Source organism: Somniosus microcephalus, chromosome 10 (assembly GCF_052327205.1).
Source record: "Somniosus microcephalus isolate GS21.2 chromosome 10, FLI_Smic_1.0, whole genome shotgun sequence".
Classification (NCBI taxonomy): domain Eukaryota; kingdom Metazoa; phylum Chordata; class Chondrichthyes; order Squaliformes; family Somniosidae; genus Somniosus; species Somniosus microcephalus.
Window position 1 is genome coordinate 169883679 of NC_140996.1, and position 21731 is coordinate 169905409.

At 38.7% G+C, this 21731-nt stretch overlaps 1 protein-coding gene across 5 annotated transcripts in view; it reads right to left on the minus strand.

Moving 5' to 3' along the window:
• The window catches only part of LOC147111847 (paraspeckle component 1-like), a 116378-nt gene that overhangs the window by 45516 nt on the left and 49131 nt on the right, over nucleotides 1-21731 (minus strand). For 2 of the 5 annotated variants that reach the window (XM_085999150.1, XM_085999149.1), the window contains 3 exons: nucleotides 20450-20507; nucleotides 15496-15668; nucleotides 5185-5745 (listed from right to left, as the gene is read on the minus strand). In XM_085999150.1, coding sequence (XP_085855276.1) covers nucleotides 5536-5745; nucleotides 15496-15668; nucleotides 20450-20507 — 441 coding nt within the window. In that variant the 3' untranslated portion in view covers nucleotides 5185-5535. Of the gene's footprint in view, nucleotides 1-5184; nucleotides 5746-15495; nucleotides 15669-20449; nucleotides 20508-21731 lie in introns of those variants that run through there. The other 3 variants (XM_085999152.1, XM_085999153.1, XM_085999151.1) reach the window with 2 other exon arrangements.

Below are 21731 nucleotides of genomic sequence, written 5' to 3' on the forward strand. Positions count from 1 at the left end.
AGAAGTCAAGGACTATATTGGTCCTTCAAGGGATGTGTCAGGACGTTAGATACAAACATAAGTATATGGCTAAGGAGTTAAAATATATTGCATAATTTTTTACTTCTGAAAGCAGTCACAGTCCCACGAATGTTATAGGAAAGATGTGGAGCTAAAATTGCTTCATTAGAATTAACTGCTGAAATGGTTTTAGATAAGATGAATGCATTTATGCATAAACCCCCAAAAAGTTCAGTGAACTGGCACAGGCACGATGGGTCGAATGGTCCCCTTCTGTGCAGTTATCATTCTGAACTGGGGAAGTAAAGTACTGCTTAGACAGCTACTGCAAAAAAAAAAAAAAAAAAAAAAAAAAAATCGCACAGGATTATAGGATAACTAACAAGTTGAGTAAGTAGTTTGTTGCTATGACATAAACAGAAGGTTGAGGATCTTTATTAATGGATCTGATTGAGCTTTGGTTATGTATTGAGTGTCACAAGATTTGAGAGGTGTTCAAAATCATGAAGGGTTCATGAGTTCATGCAAGCCACTGGCTCATACGTTCAGGAGCTCGTGAGGTTCAAGTTGATTCCCATAGATTGGAGGTTGGCTCAAGTGATCCAATCATTTAAGAAAAAGAAATTGCACCTTGGCAATTAAGCTTTTGTGTTTAACTTCGGTAATAGTGAAATTGTTGGAAAGCATCATATGGGATACAATATGCACTTGGAGAACTCAGCCATTATTCAGAAAATCCTACATGGTATGACACAGATTCGGCCTCATTAATCTAACCGAGTTCTTTAAAAGTGACCAGAATGATGTTGTACACCTCGACTTCTAAGAGCATTTAGTAAAACACTGCTTAGACGGCTACTGCAAAAAAAACCTAGATCACACAGGATTGTAGGATAACTATTACATCGACTAAGTAGTTGGTTGCTATGACATAAGCAGAGGGTTGTTGATCATTAATGGATCCGATTGAGCATTGACTATGTATGGAGTGTTATAGGATTTGAGGTGTTGAGAAACTGTCCCCAGCGGTAGAAGGATCGATAACCAGAGGACCCAGATTTAAGGTTATTAGCAAAACCACCCGAGGTGAGATAAGGAAGATTTTTTTTTTTTAAACATAGTGAGTTGTGATGATCTGGAATGCACTGCCTGAAAGGGTGGTGGAACCTTCAAAAGCAAATTGGATAAATACTTGGAGGAACAATTTCTAGGGCTAGGGGAAAGGGACTAACTGGATAGCTCTTTCAAAGAGCTGGCACAGGCACGATGGGTCGAGTGGTCCCCTTCTGTGCGGTTATCATTCTATAATGTTGACAAATGCAGTGTCATGCACTCCAAGTTGGGAAACTCCACCATGCATCTGTTAAAGGTTACAGAACAAGAAAAAAAACATAGCGAGGGGGTATCAACTTGATCATTTCTTAAAGGTGCAGTGTGAGAGGGCCATAGATAATACTGTACTAAGTGTTTTTAGGTACTTTAGGACAACAAAAAGGTTCAAAAATGAAGAGCATCATGCTTAGGCTACACAAGCTACTAGTATGCCTGCACTTAAAGTATTATCTCCAGTTTTGGTCCCTGTGCACAGTGAGGAGTATTAAAGCTCAGAAGAAGGTGCAATGGAGGGTAACCAGAATAACTACAGAGTTCAAATGAGGATACACGCCGGGGTTATTTGCTTTGGAAAAACGCAGAGATAGAGAGGATATGATTTGAGGTTTTTAATGATAACGCGATTGGATACAGTTAAATTAGATTATTTGAAATAGATAGAGATGGTAGGGCTAGAGGCCATGTCTATAAAATCCATAGGCAAAGGGTTAAAGGTCAGGAATAAATTGCCAAGATAGGTGGCAAGTAAGGAATCACTAGAGTAATTCAAATGGGAACTTGAGAGGTTCCTAAGAGAAGAGGATATTTCCATTTATAGGGCGAGTTGCCAGTCAGCTGCGATTAGAATGTGCACAGGCTACCACGACCTCCAGGAGTTTGCTTGATTGCCTTTGGGAGTTGGAGAGGAATTTTCCAGTTTTCCCTGAATTGGCTGCACATTTTTTTCTCTCTCTCATTAAGACAGCTCAACTAGGGAATGGGTGAATGAAGTACATTTACTGATTGAGGTGAGCTTGATGTGACTGAAGATCATTTCTCACCCTTTCCTTTTAAAGAAAAAGGTCATAGCCAAACATTTGGTATAACCTAAAAGAGTGAAGCCTTCTTATTAACATACCAAATTTACTGGAAAAATAGATGAACCAGAGAACAACCGAAACCTTCAACTTTCGTGTTGATTACAAAAATTATTTCCATTTTGTTGAGATGTCCAAACAGGGTGGAAATGTAGGGCACAGCAACCAAGATGCAAAAATGAATTTAATTAAGAGTTCATACAAGGAATCAAAAACTGGTTAACTGTTGAAAATCAAGGCAACAAAAGGTTAAAAGAACTCTATACTCAAGTCACAAATATTTCTAGGCATGAATGACACTGCTCAACTTCAACAAAATTAGTACCGAGGACAAGCACGTAGGTTTAGCGTAAAACATTACTATTTAAAAAAAAACTGTTTGTAGTTCCTCTCTGATACACGTGACCAACAAATACCGTAAATATCTGATGACATTCTAATCAGTTCCAAGAAATCAACACATAATAGAAAGTAACATGATAGTTCCACACCAAAAATAAGTTATTTGAAATGACCATTTAGAAGAGGAGGCAAAACTTAAAATTAAAATCTGAACAGCTTTTTAAAACTAATTAAAAAATCTGGGCCTCAATTTATGAACAAGGTGATGCAGTGACACTCAACACTACAGCTAAAATCAATTTAACAAAGTTTAAATAACTCATCCATTTAAAAGTTGGAACTGAAAATCTGTCAACCCTGTTTGGACATCTCAACAAAGTGGAAATAATTTTTGTAATCAACATGAAAGTTGAAGGTTTCGGTTGTTCTCTGGTTCATCTATTTTTCCAGTAAATTTGGTATGTTAATAAGAAGGCTTCACTCTTTTAGGTTATACCAAATGTTTGGCTATGACCTTTTTTTTTATAAAAGGGTGAGAAATGATCTTCAGTCACATCAAGCTCACCTCAATCAGTAAATGTACTTCATTCACCTATTCCCTAGTTGAGCTGTCTTAATGAGAGAGAGAAAAAAATGTGCAGCCAATTCAGGGAAGGGGAAGTCATGTTTGACAAATTTGCTCGAATTCTTTGAGGATGTAACATACAGGGTGGATAAAGGGGAACCAGTGGATGTAGTGTATTTGGACTTCCAAAAGGCATTTGACAAGGTTCCACACAAAAGATTACTGATCAAGATAAGAAATCACAGGATTGGGGGTAATATACTGGCATGGGTGGAAGATTGGCTATCTAACAGAAAACAAAGAGTTGGGATAAATGGTTCATTCTCGGGCTGGCAATCAGTAATTAGTGGTGTTCCGCAGGGGTCAGTGCTGGGACCCCAACTCTACAATCTATATTAACGATTTGGAGGAAGGGACCGAGTGCAACATATCCAAGTTTGCCGACGATACAAAGATGGGAGGGAAAGTAGTGAGTGAGGAGGACATAAAAAAACCTGCAAAAGGATATAGGCAGGCTAAGTGAGTGGGCAGAGATTTGGCAGATGCAATATAATGTTGGAAAGTGTGAGGTTATGCACTTTGGCAGAAAAAATCAAAGAGCAAGTTATTATCTAAATGGAGAGAAACTGCAAAGTGCTACAGTACAAAGGGATCTGGGGGTCCTGGTGCATGAAACACAAAAAGTTAGTAAGCAGGTGATCAGGAAGGCCAATGGAATCTTGGCTTTTATTGCAAGGGGGATGGAGTATAAAAACAGGGAAGTCTTGCTGCAGTTATACAGGGTATTGGTGAGGCCACACCTGGAATACTGTGTGCAGTTTTGGTTTCCATATTTAAGAAAAGATATACTTGCTCTTGAGGCGGTTCAGAGAAGGTTCACTCAGTTGATTCCGGAGATGAGGGGGTTGACGTATGAGGAAAGGTTGAGTAGGTTAGGACTCTACTCATTGGAGTTCAGAAGAATGAGAGGCGATCTTATCGAAACATATAAGATTGTGAGGGGGCTTGATCGGGTGGATGCGGTGAGGATGTTTCCACTGATGGGTGAGACTAGAACTAGGGGGCATAATCTAAGAATAAGGGGTTGCCCTTTCAAAACTGAGATGAGGAGAACCTTCTTCACTCAGAGGGTAGTAAATCTATGGAATTTGCTACCCCAGAGAGCTGTGGAAGCTGCAACATTAAATAAATTTAAAATGGAGATAAGACAGTTTCCTAGCAGATAAGGGAATTAGGGGTTACGGGGAGAGGGCAGGGAAGTGGACGGGAGTCTAGATTCGGATCAGCCATGATCCTATTGAATGGTGGAGCAGGCCCGAGGGGCCGTATGGCCTACTCCTGCTCCTACTACTTATGTTCTAACATTTTAAACTTCAACAAGCCCACAACTCAATTTATTAAGGTGTCAATGCTGTGGGAAACACAAGATACTGTATAATTTTATTATAAAAAGGCCAGCTCTTTCGGCAAGAAATACGCAGGCTCCACTGTTTTAGATATTCGATAGATTGACAATATGGTTCAAGTCTTCATTACCTCAAAAGAACATTTTTTTCTTACACAGGCAAGTGAGGCATTGAGTTTAGGATTACAAAAATACATGGAAAAAATGTTTTGACAAAAACTATTTAATGGATGTTGCTAACCTCTTTAGAAACCTTCTGCAGTGTTCCTGTAACACAACTGCTACTACACAAGATTTCAACATGGTGGCTTTAAACAAAATACAAAATAAACCCCTTTGAATTAGACTTTCCTAGACGCCCCTTCAAGTTTTCACACTCTATACAAGCCACCACAAGTACACTTTGACCTAGTTATGTATTAGAACAGGGAAATGCAGGAATTTACCCATCAACTGTTCCCAAGCAGTTAAAAAAATTAAGGTAGATAGTAATTGCCATTTGCGACTTGAGTTTAAGAGAAATAATCTGTGAAGCAATATATTGAACTTTGGGGTATGTACTAGGAACTGTGAAAGAGATAGGAGTGATGAATGCACCACCAATTTTCAAATCGTGCACAGCATATACATTGTGCATTTCTCAGTATAAGTTGCTTAGTCTTCAATTACTTTTACAAAAAGAAAATGGTTAATTTTCTGTTTTATTTATCATTCAAGAACTCCATGGATTTTACAGCATGGTCACATTTTAAAAGATGTATTGTACTACATTCACAAGGAGTAAACCCAACTTGCTAAACAATGATGTTTTATGTGGTTGCTGTTCTATACTACAAAGCCTGAAGCATTTACTTCAATATAAAGATTCAAACAAAAGATTTTACATAAGAAAAACAAAATCTAAAGATCTACATCACATTAAAAAACAGTGTCAGGTAACAGCAGATAAAACTCAACTGATATTTTTAAATCACCAGATATCCATATACCTTAAATTGTCACAGAAGGGAATGGTGTATTACAATTCAAAATGTCTAATATCTGCGGCGTTTATTGGCTCCATCAAAGTTACCCCCTTGATTTCCTCTACCAAAACCACCAGACGCACCACTCACAGCACCCACACCTGCCATGGGTTGTTGAGGAGCCGCCTCAGGTGTAGGGGTTCCACTCAGGTTTCCCCTATTGATCATAGGAGGAGAACCCATTTGACCAGGACCTCCTTGGGGAAATCTATCATTGCGCTAGTGTCCATTCAGGTAGCAATTTAAAAAATGTGTCCATTACATGTTCCATTGTAGGAACAAACCAAAAGATGGCAATTTTATCAATTGATTGGCGACATCCCCGTGTTGGTGTCATGAAGTTTGGCAGTCAGTCCAGCAGTACCAGGAACATACAAAAAGGAGATAGAAAGGAGCAATTACATTAGTTAACGTATAGATTAATGGTGCTTTGAATTATGAAAAGTAAATTTGAACTTCACAGCCTACTTTCAAGATGTTACAAAAAGTAACTACAGCCATAATACAGAAAGTTAGAAGCACCATTTGTTGGAGCTCCATACTCTGATAAAACTCATCATGCAAATTCATCACAGTACACTAGATTTTTGAATTATAAATTTGATTTTCTCTGTACTTTAAAGACCCAGGAGTTAATTTATTAATGTGAAAGCAATGTTTCTATGACAAAATCAATACCTAAAACATGACATCTCAAAACATTAATCACATAACTTGTAATTATGCAATCAACCAAGGAATCAGAAAAAACTTTTTTTTACACCTCAAGTGTAGTATTTGTATAGCTTTGGCTGCAACCATACTTTTTTTTGTTGAAAGAAGTGATCACTGATGATCTTTTAATTACTGGCTGGTTTCATATTCAGCAGTAATAAAATATTAAGTATTTAATATTGTCTCATTGATAGCTCATACTATTACTTCCAGTACTGCCTTCATAATATATGGTTTATGTGGCATTAACATTTTGGTCTGCTGCTAAGGCTGGATCATTTCCCCACACTTAAATTTGCGTTAGATTTATGCAAATTATAGCATAAATGAAGCACAGCGTTTTAATTTTTCTTAATAACTCATTTTAAATTAGAGCAGGGGTACCTTTTGAAGGATGAACAAATAGGAAATGTGCACGGCATGATTCCATCATTTCAAAACATATCCAATTCCTAGGCTTTTTTGTACTACTTGGAGTAATTGGACCATGCCATTTCCACCACATGCCCTGCTCTTCACTTGCTCGTCTTTTCTGAACATCTCTCTACTGACCCCCGCCCCTCCAAATCCATCCATCACTGCTCCTGCTCCACTTCTCTCTCCCATTCTACTGACATTTTCATTTCTTCCCCCCTCTGCCACCTCCACTCCCCTTCTTCAACCATTTCTCTTCTCACGCCTCCTCTACATCATATGCTCACTCCGCTCAACCACTTCCCTCTCCCCTTCTTCCATCTCAGTCTATCTCTCTCCTGAATTGCTCTTCCTCACTCCTTCTGCCCATCTCTCTTCCTGCATTTCCGTCTTCACACCTTCATCAGCCCTGTGTCAACCTGTATCGCTCCTCTTCTGCTCATCTTCCTCCTCCTTGACTTTTGTCTCTCCCTCTCCTGCACTTCCATTCACCTATTTCCCTGCAAACCAGGCTCCCAGTCTTCCTGCAATTCCAGCTCCCTTTACATACTCTCTCTCTCTCTCTCCCCCCCACTTCCGCACCCTTGCCAAACCCGTCCTTGTTCTCTTAAAGTTTCAAATTTTTCTTTTATCTTACCATTTCTCACTCTTCTGTTTTTATGACTCTTTGCTGTTTATTGCAGAAATAGTGGATGGGGAATCAGGCAAGCAGGGATTGTAACTGTCTCTTGGTTTTCCATAGTCTCAGGGGAGGCGGGGCACACACAGGGTGCTGGAATACATGGGTTCAGTAACTCTGTGCAAACCTTTTTAAAGGGGTTACTGGGTCGCTCTAAAGTGGCCAAGCCTTGACTGCAACCAACACTCCCCCTCACAGCAAACAACCAAATGGAATGAGAAAAACTTGATGAATGAAAAATCCATTTCTGAAAAATTCACCAGCAGAAACAGCTGATTTTTCAGCAGGAAATTAAACAAATAGCTTCCAGCACTCGGTGGGGATGCAATAGTCCACTCCTAGTAGTACTGCTACTCCTCCAATCAGGACCTGCTTTAGCAACAAGTTCTAACTGAAGGAGAAGAGTGCTTCTGGGTGTGGAAAATGAACCGAATCCTGCTGCAGCACTATCGGTTTCATTCTTTAATTCTTAAAATCAGGAACTGCGCTATGGATGATTTGAAAGTGGCAAACAGGCAGGTATTGAACACCACAAATTAATGAATACCATATGTTGATATGGTTTAACCAAATTATCAAAAATGCTAGACACCGCACTAAAATAGTTTTATTTTGGTTTCCTGTAAATAAATCGGTTTGGTAATCCCAAAATAGTAGTGCGCTTTTTCTCACTGTACAGATGTTTAAATCTAACTCCTAGCACATACATTATGCTTTATATAAATAGATGCTAAAGGAAAATATCAATTTGGTTCCCATTTGCGACAAACTGTTATTTCTCTTTAAATCATTCTTGATAAGATTACTTAAGCAGTTTAAGTAAAGGGGAAAAGTTAAATATTTGGGGTTCTGTTGGTTTAAGAAGAATAAAACAAGGTTACACTGCAGTAGGAGTAAATTGGCACAGCAGGCAGTGGAAACCAGTTTTCTAACCAATCAGCAGGGGTGACTCATTTGGCTGTAAACTAACAGTATAAAAAGACCAGTCCTAGTGCGAGCAAGCACTGAGTGCGAGTCATCAAAGAGTGCTGTGAGTTTGGGTAAGTGTGAGTTAGGGTAAGTGGGGTGTTAGGTGCTCTTTTCAAACTTTAACTCTGTGGGTTGTAGTTAATAAGGCCTTTCTGGTGCAGAGTGACTGTTGGTAAACCATTTAACTGGTGTAACTAGAGGGATTGATTTAATTTAAATCCAATTAATTAAAGGGGATACTAGCATCTAAAATCAGGCAGAGGGTGTCCATAACTAACAATAATTTTTTTAATTAATTACATAGAATGGAGCAGGTGATGTGTTACTGTTGCGAGATGTGGGAGCTGGTGGACCCCATTGAGGCTCACGGTGATTACGTCTGTGACAAGTGTCTGCTGCTACAGGAACTCCAGCTCCGTGTTGATGAGCTGGAGTCGGAGCTTCAGACACTGCGACACATCAGGGAGGGGGAGAAGTACCTGGACTCTGTATCAGGAGGTGGTCACACCTATGAAGTTAATTAATTCAGATGTAGCCCATGGTCAGGGACAGGACGGTGTGACTACGAGTGAGGCAGGTACAGGGATCCAGGAGGTAGAGCTGGAGGGACCGCAGCCCTTGCTCTTGTCCAACAGGTTCGAGGTTCTTACTCCCTGTGGGGACAGGAGCAGGGACTGCAGGGAGGATGAGCAACCTGGCCACAGCACTGTGGAACGGGGGGCCATTCAAGAGGGGGGAGTAAATAGAAATGTTGTAGTGCTAGGGGATAGTATTATTAGGGGGATAGATAGAGTTCTCTGCAGCCGAGAGCGAGAGTCCCGAAGGCTGTGTTGCCTACCCGGTGCCAGGGTTAAGGACATCTCCTCTGGGCTGGAAAGAAAACTTGCAGTGGGAGGGGGTGGATCCAGTTGTCGTGGTCCATGTTGGTACAAACGACGTAGATAGGACTAGGAAGCCGGTTCTGTTAAAGGAGTATGAGCAGCTAGGGGTCAAATTAAAAACAGAACCTCAAGGGTAATAATCTCTGGATTATTATCTGAACCACGAGCGAATTTGGCTAGGACAAATAAAATGAGAGAGTTAAATGCGTGGCTCAAAGACTGGTGTGGGAGAAATGGGTTTTGCTTCCTGGGACACTGGCACCAGTACTGGGGCAGGAGGGAGCTGTTCCGTTGGGACGGGCTTCACTTGGCCAGTGCTGGGACTAGAGTCCTGGCTGATCATATAACTAGGGCTGTAGAGAGGGCTTTAAACTAACTAGTGGGGGGGGGGGGGGGGGGGGAGGTTCCTAGAGAGCAAATAATAAAAATGACAACAGAGAAGGTCATAGACTTAGGTAGCAGTGGGGAAATTAAAAAACCAGAGCGTGTCAGGAAGGGGCAGAAGGTATGGAGTAAAAGGTAAAGTAATAAAAAGGGCAAAAGCAGGAACTAAGTGTCACACAACATATTTGAAAGTTCTCTATCTGAATGCACGTAGCATTCGTAACAAAATAGACGAGTTAATGGCACAAATAACTACATATGGGTATGATCTTGTGGCCATTACAGAAACATGGCTGCAGGGTGACAATGCCTGGGAATTAAACATACCAGGTTATTTAACGATCAGGAAGGACAGGCAGGAAGGAAGGGGAGGTGGGGTGGCTATGTTAATAAAGGAAGGAATCACTAATACAGAGAAATGATATTGGGTCAAAAGATCAGGATAATGAAACCGTTTGGGTGGAGGTAAGGAATAATAAGGGGAAAAAAACATTAGTGGGCGTAGTCTATAGGCTTCCGAACAGTGGCAACTCTGTTGGACGGAGTATCAATCAGGAAATAGTTGAGGCTTGTAATAAGGGAACATCTATAATTATGGGGGATTTTAACTATCATATTAATTGGACAAATAAAATTGGGCAGGGCTGCCTTGAGGATGAGTTCATTGAGTGTATTAGGGATGGGTTTCTTGAGCAGTATGTAACTCAACCAACCAGAGGGCAAGCAACCTTAGATCTGGTCCTGTGTAACGAGACAGGATTAATTAAAAATGTCCTAGTAAAGGATCCCCTTGGAATGAGTGACCATAACATGTTTGAATTCCATATTTAATTAGAGGATGAGAAGGTTGGATCTCAAACAAGCGTGCCAAGCTTGAATAAAGGAGACTATGAAGGTATGAGAGCGGAATTGAGTAGAGTGGATTGGGAAAATAGATTAAAGGGTAAGACGATACATGATCAGTGGTGTACATTTAAGGAGTTATTTTACAACTTCCAAAAAAAATATATTCCACTGAGAAGGGTGTAAAAGAAAAGACAGCCATCCGTGGCTAAGTAAAGAAATTAAAGATAATATTCGACTAAAAACAAGGGCATATAAGGTAGCCAAATCACGGTGGCACAGTGGTTAGCACTGTTGCCTCACAGCGCCAGGGACCCGGGTTCGAATCCGGCCTCGGGTGACTGTCTGTGTGGAGTTTGCACATTCTCCCCGTGTTTGCGTGGGTTTTCTCCGGGTGCTCCGGTTTCCTCCCACAGTCCAAAGATGTGCAGGTTAGGTTGATTGGCTATGGTAAATTGACCCTTAGTGTTAGGGGGATTAAATACGTGGGGTTACGGGGATAGGGTGGGATATGTGTTGGTGCAGGGGTTACGGGGATCGGGTGGAATATGTGTCGGTGCAGGCTCGATGGGCCAAAATGGCCTTTATCTGCACTGTGGGGTTTCTGTGATTCTGTGTGATAGAGGATTGGGAAAACTTTAAAAGACAGCAAAAAATAACAAAAAGATTGATTAAGAAAGGGAAGATAGATTATGAAAGTAAATTAGCAAAAAATATAAAAACAGATAGTAAGAGTTTTTATAGTTATATAAAAAGAAAAAGGGGGGCTAAAGTAAATGTTGGTCCCTTAGAGGAGGAGACCGGGAAATTAATGGTGGGAAATATGGAGATGGCAAAAACACTGAATGAATATTTTGTATCAGTCTTTACAGTAGAGGACACTAAGAATATCCCAACACTGGACAAACAGGGGGCTATAGGGGGGGAGGAGCTAAAGACGATCAACATCACTACGGAAGTGGTACTCGGTAAAATAATGGGACTCAAGGCGGATAAATCACCTGGACCTGATGGCTTATATCCTAGGGTCTTGAGGGAAGTGGCGGTAGGGATTGTGGGTGCATTAGTAATAATTTTCCAAAACTCCCTGGACTCAGCAAAGGTCCCGGCAGACTGGAAAACTGCTAATGTAACACCCTTATTTAAAAAGGGCAGTAGACAGAAGGCTGGAAACTATAGACCGGTTAGCCTAACATCTGTGGTAGGTAAAATTTTGGAGTCCATTATTAAGGAGACAGTAACAGGACATTTGGATAATCATAATTTAATAGGACAAAGTCAGCATGGTTTTATGAAGGGGAAGTCATGTTTGACAAATTTGCTGGAGTTCTTTGAGGAAGTAACATATAGGGTGGATAAAGGGGAACCAGTGGACATAGTGTATTTAGACTTCCAAAAGGCATTTGACAAAGTGCCACACAAAAGATTATTGCTTAAGATAAAAAATCACGGGATTGGGGGTAATATTCTGGCATGGATAGAGGATTGGCTATCTAACAGAAGGCAGAGAGTTGGGATAAATGGTTCATTCTCAGACTGGCAATCAGTAACTAGTGGTGTTCCGCAGGGGTCAGTGCTGGGTCCCCAACTCTTTACAATCTATATTAACGATTTGGAGGAGGGGACCGAGTGTAACATATCAAAGTTTGCAGATGATACTAAGATGGGAGGGAAAGTAGTGAGTGAGGAGGACATAAAAAACCTGCAAGGGGACATAGACAGGCTAAGTAAGTGGGCAGAGATTTGGCAGATGGAATACAATACTGGAAAGTGTGAGGTTATGCACTTTGGCAGGAAAAATCGTAGAGCAAGTTATTATCTTAATGGCAGGAAACTGGAAAGTACTGAAGTACAAAGGGATCTGGGGGTCCTGGTGCACGAAACTCAAAAGGTTAGTATGCAGGTGCAGCAAGTGATTAAGAAGGCCAATGGAATGTTGGCTTTCATTGCTAGGGGGATAGAATATAAAAATAGGGAGGTATTGCTTCAGTTGTACAAGGCATTGGTGAGACCGCACCTGGAATACTGCATACAGTTTTGGTGTCCATATTTAAGAAAAGACATACTTGCTCTCGAGTCAGTACAAAGAAGGTTCACTCGGTTAATCCCGGGGATGAGGGGATGGACATATGAGGAGAGGTTGAGTAGATTGGGACTCTACTCATTGGAGTTCAGAAGAATGAGAGGCGATCTTATTGAAACATATAAGATTGTGAAGGGGTTGGGTCGGGTGGATGCGGGGAGGATGTTCCCGATGATGGGTGAAACTAGAACTAGGGGGCATAGTCTTAGAATAAGGGGCTGCTCTTTCAAAACTGAGATGAGGAGGAACTACTTCACTCAGAGGGTGGTAGGTCCATGGAATATGCTGCCCCAAAAAGCTGTAGAAGCTACATCATTACATAAATTTAAAACAGAAATAGACAGTTTCCTAGAAGTAAAGGGAATTAAGGGTTACGGGGAGCGGGCAGGAATTTGGACATGAGTCTAGGTTCGGATCGGACATGGCCCTGTGGGTAGCGGAGCGGGCCCGTGTAGCCTGATCCTGCTCCTATTTCGTGTGTCTAATTCTGTTAGATTCAGGAGATGGTTCTGTGATAGTAGATTGGCGGTTAGGATCAGATCAGCCATGATCTTATTGAATGGCGGAGCAGGCTCGAGGGGCCGATTGGCCTACTCCTGCTCCTATTTCTTATGTTCTTATGTTAATAAGCAGCAAATGTAGTCCAATCAAAATAAACAAAATCCATTTTTCAGGTTGTTTATCAGTGACCAAATGTAGAGTATGCCAACATAAGTAAGAGTGGATGTTGCTACTGATTAATGCAACAAAACAGTATTGCCAGTCTGTCAACCTGTAACAGTCCTGTCCTCTTAGGAATTTTAACAATTATGAAATCAACTTTTCTTCTGGCCAGTAGTACAGTTCTGGGTGGGAAGAGGGGGCTTTTTAAAATAAATCTGTGCATGTACCAACAAGGAAAACAGTCAAAAAATACTTTTTTAAAAATCAGTTAAGCACGGTTAAACTAAAATGGAAGGCAAGACCATTGAAAGTGGAAGATACTGGCAATTTTTTTCAGCTTGCAAGGACATTCATTTCTATCCCCACTTCCCATTCGTGAAATTACTCTCCATTACAGAAGAACAGTTTCAGACAGTGGAGATGGCCCTTCCTCCATGTGATCAGACCTACATTCTAGCCCCAGATCAAAATACAAAAAAAAGGCGCTAGCCACGGTATACACGTTTTAGAATTTAAAACGCAATACCCGTGCTTGTTAATATTATTTCACAAATTTTAACAGCTTCTGATGACAAATAAATGTAACCGTTTTAAATTGGCACACTGACATGGGCTGCACCCACTTTTCAAGTATTCAGTTCATTTTTCTTCTGTATTTTCTCATTTTGGAGGCAACTTGTATGCCAGATTCAAACAAACTAACAATTCAAGCTTTCAATTTTGATGAGAAACAGGGCTAGAATTTTCTCTTATTCAATGATCTCAAGCACAAACAAATCGAACAGTACACAGGGTATTACCCGGACATACAAAAAGCTCAAAAACTGCGGAGAAATGATTGGAGATAGAAATGCTTATAGAATTCTCAGTTTCCCATTTTAGCCTTGTGCTATATTACTTAAGGTTTAAATTCTAGCCCTGGTAAACTTCGGCTTTGCACAAGTGTGAAGATGCAAACAATGTTTTTGTATGAATTTGAGTTTACTATCCGAAAGATATGTTTACACTTTCAGAAAGCTTGGCACATTGCACAAAACTGCACAATCTAAAGTAAGAGCACCTAAGTATTTACAACTAAATTTAAAGCGTCATTAACAAGTTCTGTGACTTAACCTGGGAAACTTGAAATGCTTTAAAGTATTGTTTTAATTTCATGCTTGTTTTGGGTGAAGTGGAATGACAGGCAGCACATAATATGGGCAAATGCTTAGTGATACACAAGCCCCTTTCAAATATATTTAGATTTTACCTAACTTTTCTCCCAAATTGTATCACAGAAAATATTACGAAAATTCAAACATGTCCAAAGTCCATCAGAATATACAGAGAGTCATTTATTGTGGTTAGATTTATTTTGACCTACTGCATGGTCCTGTAACAATACAGTCATTGCCATGTTTACTCCAATAACTATTAATCTAAAGTATAATCACTATAAAAAAAACTAAAAATTAATCCTAGATGAAATTGCTTGCCGATTGAAATTCAGTCAATGTTTATTGAAACATATAAAGTTCTTAGAGCTTCACAGGGTAGATGCTGGGAGGATGTTTCCCCTGGCTGGGGATTTTAGAACTAGGGGTTACAGTCTCAGAATAAGGGGTCAGCCATTTAGGAGATGCGGAGAAATTTCTTCACTCAAAGGGTTGTGAATCTTTGGAATTCTCTACCCCAGAGATCTGTGGAGGCTTAGTCGCTGAGTATATTCAAGACAGAGATTGATAGATTTTTGGATATTAAGGGAATCAAGGGATATGGGAATAGTGCAGGAAAGTGGAGTTGAGGTAGAAGATCAGCCATGATGTTACTGAATAGCAGAGCAAGCTCAAAGGGCCTAATGGCCTACTCCTGCTCCTATTTCTTATGTTCTTATCGTTATACTGAAATCCTAAATATCTCATGAGCTATCATTTATACTAGCTATACACTGACAATGCCCAATTTCAAAACACCTATACTCCCTTTACTATTTCAATACTGTGCAACTGTTATATCATTACTTTGCTCAATAATTTTCATTCACATCAACACATGCATGTGTGTATATATTCAGATTTTTTTTAGTGCATCAGACCACCCATCTTCCTAATTGAGCATATATATAAAAATACCCAATGACACTGACTGTTTATTATGCAGCTGTATTTTTTTTTATTTTCCAAGTGCGCTTTCTATAAAGTATTTGTGCTGAAAATTAGAAAGTTTCTATCTTATTTATTTATACAATATATGCAGCACTTTGATAAAAGGTCATGCCAGTCTGTGTGTTAGTGTAAACATACCTTACGTTACTTAAAAAAATATAATGGCAATAAACATTAGGTGGTTTAATACATTACCATTGTTCCACTGTTGTCTCCCAGCATGGGTGTTCCCAGATTTGCAGTTCCTTCTGACCCAATGGCTGGGACAGGTCCCATTGTAGCGCCAGGCATAGGTCCACGGTTGTTCATGTTCATACCCATAAGTGGAGCAGGGCCTTGGTTGCCAGCAGGGGCCGGGCTATACGCATCTATGCAAAATAGTGGGTACTTAGATCTAGCCTAAATCTAATTTTGCTTCCAAGGCAATTAATTGGATTGAATATTTGTAGAAACTTAGTAAATAAATATAGAAACATGCTTATTTAATAGACTGACCATGCAAGGCAACTGCTACCCAAGTAACAGCCTGCAAAAATTGTTCTTTGGGACTGTACAAATTATACCATACTGTATGTATACACACACACACACACAGACAACACACAGATTTTAAACAAACATTCTCCATCTTTGCTTTATAAACAAGCTCTCCGCAATAAGAACTAAGTATCAACAAAAATATATTGTTTGGATATTTCCATTTATTTAAATTATTGGTTCACAATTAAAACTGGAAAAACAAATGGCAAAATAATATTATAGCCCAAAGAAACACCTCTTCACAATGAGACCAAATACCAAGTATTTATGGATTTACGGATTAAGTATTCCTTAGGCGGCAAAATTATTTTTTCATATTACAAACTAAACTGTTGGCATTCTGTTCAGTTGATCGCGAAGCTTTTTCAACAACTTAAGCAAACTTATCCATTTTCCTTCTCCACAAAAGTCATAATACCTCCAGTCATACATTATAAGTTATTAATTGGGAAGGTTTTTGCCATTGCTTATAATTGGCAAAGAATTCAGTTATGTATAAAGACCAGGGCGGTCAAATCTCACAGATTTAATCACCTCCCTTGGAACTTTTCTCCCCAGATCAAGTGCAAATTTATACTGGCATGGGCATATGGTTTTTAGCTAGGTTTATACTAATATAAATAAGTCTAAGAGAACATTGAGCTGTAAAATTTAGCATGTACTTTCTCTTCATTTCTACAACCTAAAGTAAAATATGAACAGAATTGTTTTGGTAAAATAGCCAATTCTGTAATATTTTGCTTTACATTACCAGCTGTAAAAAGCTGCACTGCCAGAGTAAGTCAACTGGAAACTATTCTAAATAGTATTGCTTTGTCCATTTAAACAGATTTGTCTCCCAATGTTTTCATTTTAAATCAAGCATTAAAGCAAATTGCAAAGAACTATCAAAGCATTTATAAAATAAATTATATCGAGTACTTCAACCTTCCAGATATTATACCTATTCATACTTACTATTCAGTTCCAAGTAATTAATACCAGAATCTTAAACCACACAATGGTAACCTGAAACAAAGTTATTGAATTAAAAATAAAAGCACCGCAGAGCTTAATTTTATCTTCTCTGCAGGCTTGGATTCTCACCCTACAACCACTTTGAAATGTAATCATTAAAATGTTATACAAGCAAGATACCAAAGCCAAGTGCTATTCTTAAATAGCATAATTTCTAAAATATAAAAGTAATTTTACAATTATGTCCCTTTAATGTAGATTTGTTGATGCAATGTTCGTACACCTGGTTGGTGAGGGGACAAGGGGGAGAGAGGTGGGCAGCTACAGAATACAAGGAACGACAAGCCTACAAAGTTCAAATCATTCCCACTTTGCATAATGACCGTATCAAGCACCAAGCAAAGTTTCATTTTAGTAGCCCATCCACTCAATCGCGTACGACACCTTAACTTAAACAGTATTTGCTTGGATATCGACTTTGCCATGCCATACATCTTTGAGTGGTTACAAAATACAGGGCAAACAACAGAACTCTTGATAACTTCTGTGCTGTGGACATATTACCACTGGACCCAAAATAATTCATTTTATTTCACTTGCAGCCTTTAAATATCTGTTTGATTGATTAATCAAACTGAATTACCCAAGTCCCACTTCCTAACTGTATATTAGTTTTACTAGATTTAGACTGGCCGATAAAATTGAGCAGATTGCTGTAGACAAAGTGCTCTGAGCTCAGCTAGCAAAAATTCTCGACATACCCAGTCAGTACTGGAGTTAAAGTTCCTTTCTCAATTAAAAAGAGATACTGAAACAGGGAATGAATTGGATCATAAGAGGTGTAAAGAATGCTATTTCAGAATGTATGCAATAAAAAGATTCCAGTTATTCTTTGATAACCATAGTTTGAGCATGCACACACACTTGAGGGAGACAACAGGTGATAGTTCATTTGTAACTCGAGTCCAATTAAGTTCCATTGAACAGAAATCTTATTACTGCCAGTATACATAATGGTTGGTTATCTTTTTAGGTATGAACCATACCCGCATCTAATGTTTCAGCAGTTAAGTACTGTTTCAACACTTCTAAAATCATGTATAGATCCAGATAGAACATTTTGTGGTTTTATTTCTAGGATAAAAAGAGTCTTATTCAGTTTGAATACAACAAGTTAAACACAAGTATGCCCTTATTCCCCCAACCCAGTTTCAATTTAATCATTCAATTAAAAAATGTGAACACACAGAAATCCATATTAATGCTGCATTTATATTACAATGCTGCTTCTTTGAGCCCCAACATAGACAGCAGTACTGTAATATGAATGAGGTGCTGCAGAGCACCACTAGGTGGAGATTTTTCCCCCCAGCTACCTACAACGAACAGCTGCCTCCAGTGGCAATAGATCAGTATTGTTTAATACATTAGCTACTAGCTACATTAGGAATCATGATGTGCTTAATTGCATTTCTGATTAGTCAATAAAAAAATGAGTAGACAGCATAATTGAGTATGTGATTTCAATACTCATTTGCACAGCATATCCATGTGTACTTTCACCATGTGTGCATTTGTTGGTAAAATGAGCTGAGGTATTTTTTGATTGCTGTAATGGTGGTAGATGTTTGCTAAGTGAATATGCTTGTGTGAAGTACATTTATCTGTATTGTGTGCAAGATATTTTCTACTAAAATTAGTGAATGTGGAGATAACAGTGTCGACATAGCCATGCCTGGTCATTACCACATTGCTGTTTGTGGAACCTTGCTGTGCACAAATTTGGCTGCCGAGTTTCCTACATTACAACAGTGACTACACTTCAAAAGTACTTAATTGGCTGTATTTCAATTGGACAATACTGTAATTGATGCCATGGATCATCACTTTTTCTAGCCTTGGGCTACAGTGCCCCATATAAGATAAGAATGCTGCTTTGTATTTGTAGTCTTTACAGACCTAACCCAACATTGGGATAGTCAACAGTCAAAAAATGATGCGGGTATAGTTATTTCTCTGATGCCACTGATATAAGTAGGGAAAATTCCAGTAGTTGCTTCAGCATGTTACAGATCAATTAGAAGAGATCCTGCAATCCAATGGCCGATATTTATCCCTTAACCAATATTAAAAAACAGATTATCTGGTCATTACCACATTGTTGTTTGTGGAACCTTGCTGTGTGCAGATTTGGCTGTCACATTTCCGACATTACAACAGTGACAACACTTCAAAAATACTTAATTGGCTATAAAGCGCTTTGGGACGTCCTGAGGTTGTGAAAGACACTATATAAATCCAAGTCTTTCTTTTATTTTTTCCGGCCTCGAGGTTGCACCATGATGGCCAAAGTACTCCATGCATCACTATGAATATGGCAATTGAATAAAAACTGCACGTTTAGACATTTAATGGTAGAACTTGAGAATTGTGATTATCCATAGCTACTCAAATTTAAGATTCTCCTCAATCCATATATTCTGATAATTGTTTATCACAATTTTAAAAAAAGGTGCAACTTGTACCATAACAATGCAACATTACCAGTCAATGCAATCAGGTTTAAATAAGTTATCTTTAGTATTATATAGATGGTACTGCTGCTTGAACTTCACAACATTTTTCAGAACTGCTAGACATCAACTGAAAAATATTGACAATAGGAATAAAAGCTTGAAAGTAAAACGAGAACAGGACTTGTTCAAATTCAAAAGTGCTATGACAGAAACAAACATTCAACTGCAGCATGACTTAAAAACAAAGTAAATAAATTAGAGTTTATTTGCCAACACATCAGTGAAGCATATAAACGCAAGGATGCTTATTTGACTACTAGTTTCACAGTGCACGAAGAGCAAATATGCGCCGTACTACAGTCTACGTACAAAATTTTGTACAGTAGAAATACTAATTGGTTTTAACAAGCTGTATTCCACATTATCTTCTCTTTTGTATATGTACAAGGTGTAGCTTTACAATGTTCGAACCACTGCAGAAGATATCGATTTACCACAATTCAAAAAAAGGGTGCAATTTAAACCATAACAATATGACATGGTCAGTCAGCGCAATTAGGTTTTACCAAGGTATTTTTAATACTATATAGATGGCACTATTGCTCAAGTTTACATGGCACTATTGCTCAAGTTTACAAACTGGTTCAGAACTGTCAAGACATCAGCAAATAAAAATATTGACAATAGGAATAAAAGCTTGGGGAACCTAAAATAAGAACAGAACTTGTTAAAATTCAAAAGTGCCATTACCTTATGACAAAAATATTCAACTACAGTATGGCTTAAAAACAAAGTAAATTATTTGTCAACATATCTGTGAAGCATATAAATGTGAGGATGCTTAGTTGACTACTAGTTTCATAGTACATGAAGAGCAATTATACACCATAGTACAGTCCGGTTATGTACTAAATTTTGTACATTAGAAATACTAATTGATTTCAACAAGCTGTATTCCACGTTATATACTAGATGTAGATTTACAACGTTTGGAGCACAGCATTTACACCTTTACATGTAGATTTTTTTATAATTTCATCTTTCAAACAGGTACAGTCCCAAAGAACATTGCTAGGCAGAACCATGATGTAACAGATGTCCAACACCTCAGGTGTTTTCATGGATTAAAACCCTACCTCCCATGCCAATTCCTCCACGTGGACCCATATCACCCATCCTCATATCCTGTTCTCTCTGAAAATAAAAACATTTTCATGGTCAACCTACCAGCACAGAGTATCTGTGTATGTTCAGTTTCTTACCTGTAATGGCACAAAAATCCCCCATTTGTGCTACCAAAAAACCCCAGTAACTTTCCAGGACTACAATTAAAAATCTGAATATTGGGGAGGGAAGAAAAAAAAATAAGCAGGGTTTAAATCCAACTGTATCTCACTTGTATATAATGTACCCTCTGTGAAACAGATAATGGGGGTAATTTTCAACTTCAGCGGTGGGCAGAAAACTGGATCAGTAACCTGCTCTGCACTCCACCCGACTTTTCTTTCCAGCGACTTCAATTTAACTTCCGCCAGTTTAAGAACATAAGTATTAGGAGCAGGAGTAGGCCATACGGCCCTTCGAGCCTGCTCCGCCATTCAATAAGATCCCGGTTGATCTTCGACCTCAACTCCACTTTCCTGCCCGATCCCCATATCCCTTGATTCGCATCACCTAATTGAAAATTACCCCCAATGTCTGACACTTTTTCATGAAAGCATCTGTAATTACATTTGAATTAATGTATTTGCACTTAGCAATCACCAAAACAAGTTTCACATTCTTGTATTTTGATACAGATCAGAAAATCAGTTTGCAAAGTATGAAATATTACAAATCAAACCAATTGTCTGCCTATTCTCCACATGGTCTAGAAAGTACAAGTGATGTAGGACTTGTATTATAGCAGTATTATTTCAGGCATCATCAGAATCTCAGCATATCCACAAAATATATTACCAAGAAAGCAAATAAAAAGTGGATTACTGGTAAAATGAGTTTACTTTGTCCATTGGTAGTCATGATCAGAAAATGGAACGTAACCATATTTTTTGCTAAAAGTTCCTTAATAGCACAGATTATTAGCTCATTTCATTAAATCAGAATTACACAAAACCTGTAATTTGTCTCCAGGTATAACCATCTTATGTTTTACAAAGCTTGTTGTTGTACACCATGCAAAAGATGCAAATTGTGTCCTTCCACAGGAGACATACCTGAAAGCAAAAATCTTGAAACTTAAAAAGACAGAAAAATTATCGAAAATATACACACCACGTATAATTTTAATTTCCAGTCAGCATCTGTATTAAGGGCTCTCAATTAGAACCAAGGCTCTGTTTTTCTAGTGCTTAACAGATAAATTCAAAAACAGAATTTAATGCAATGTTTGTTCCTTTTTAAGGAAATTGTCTTCAA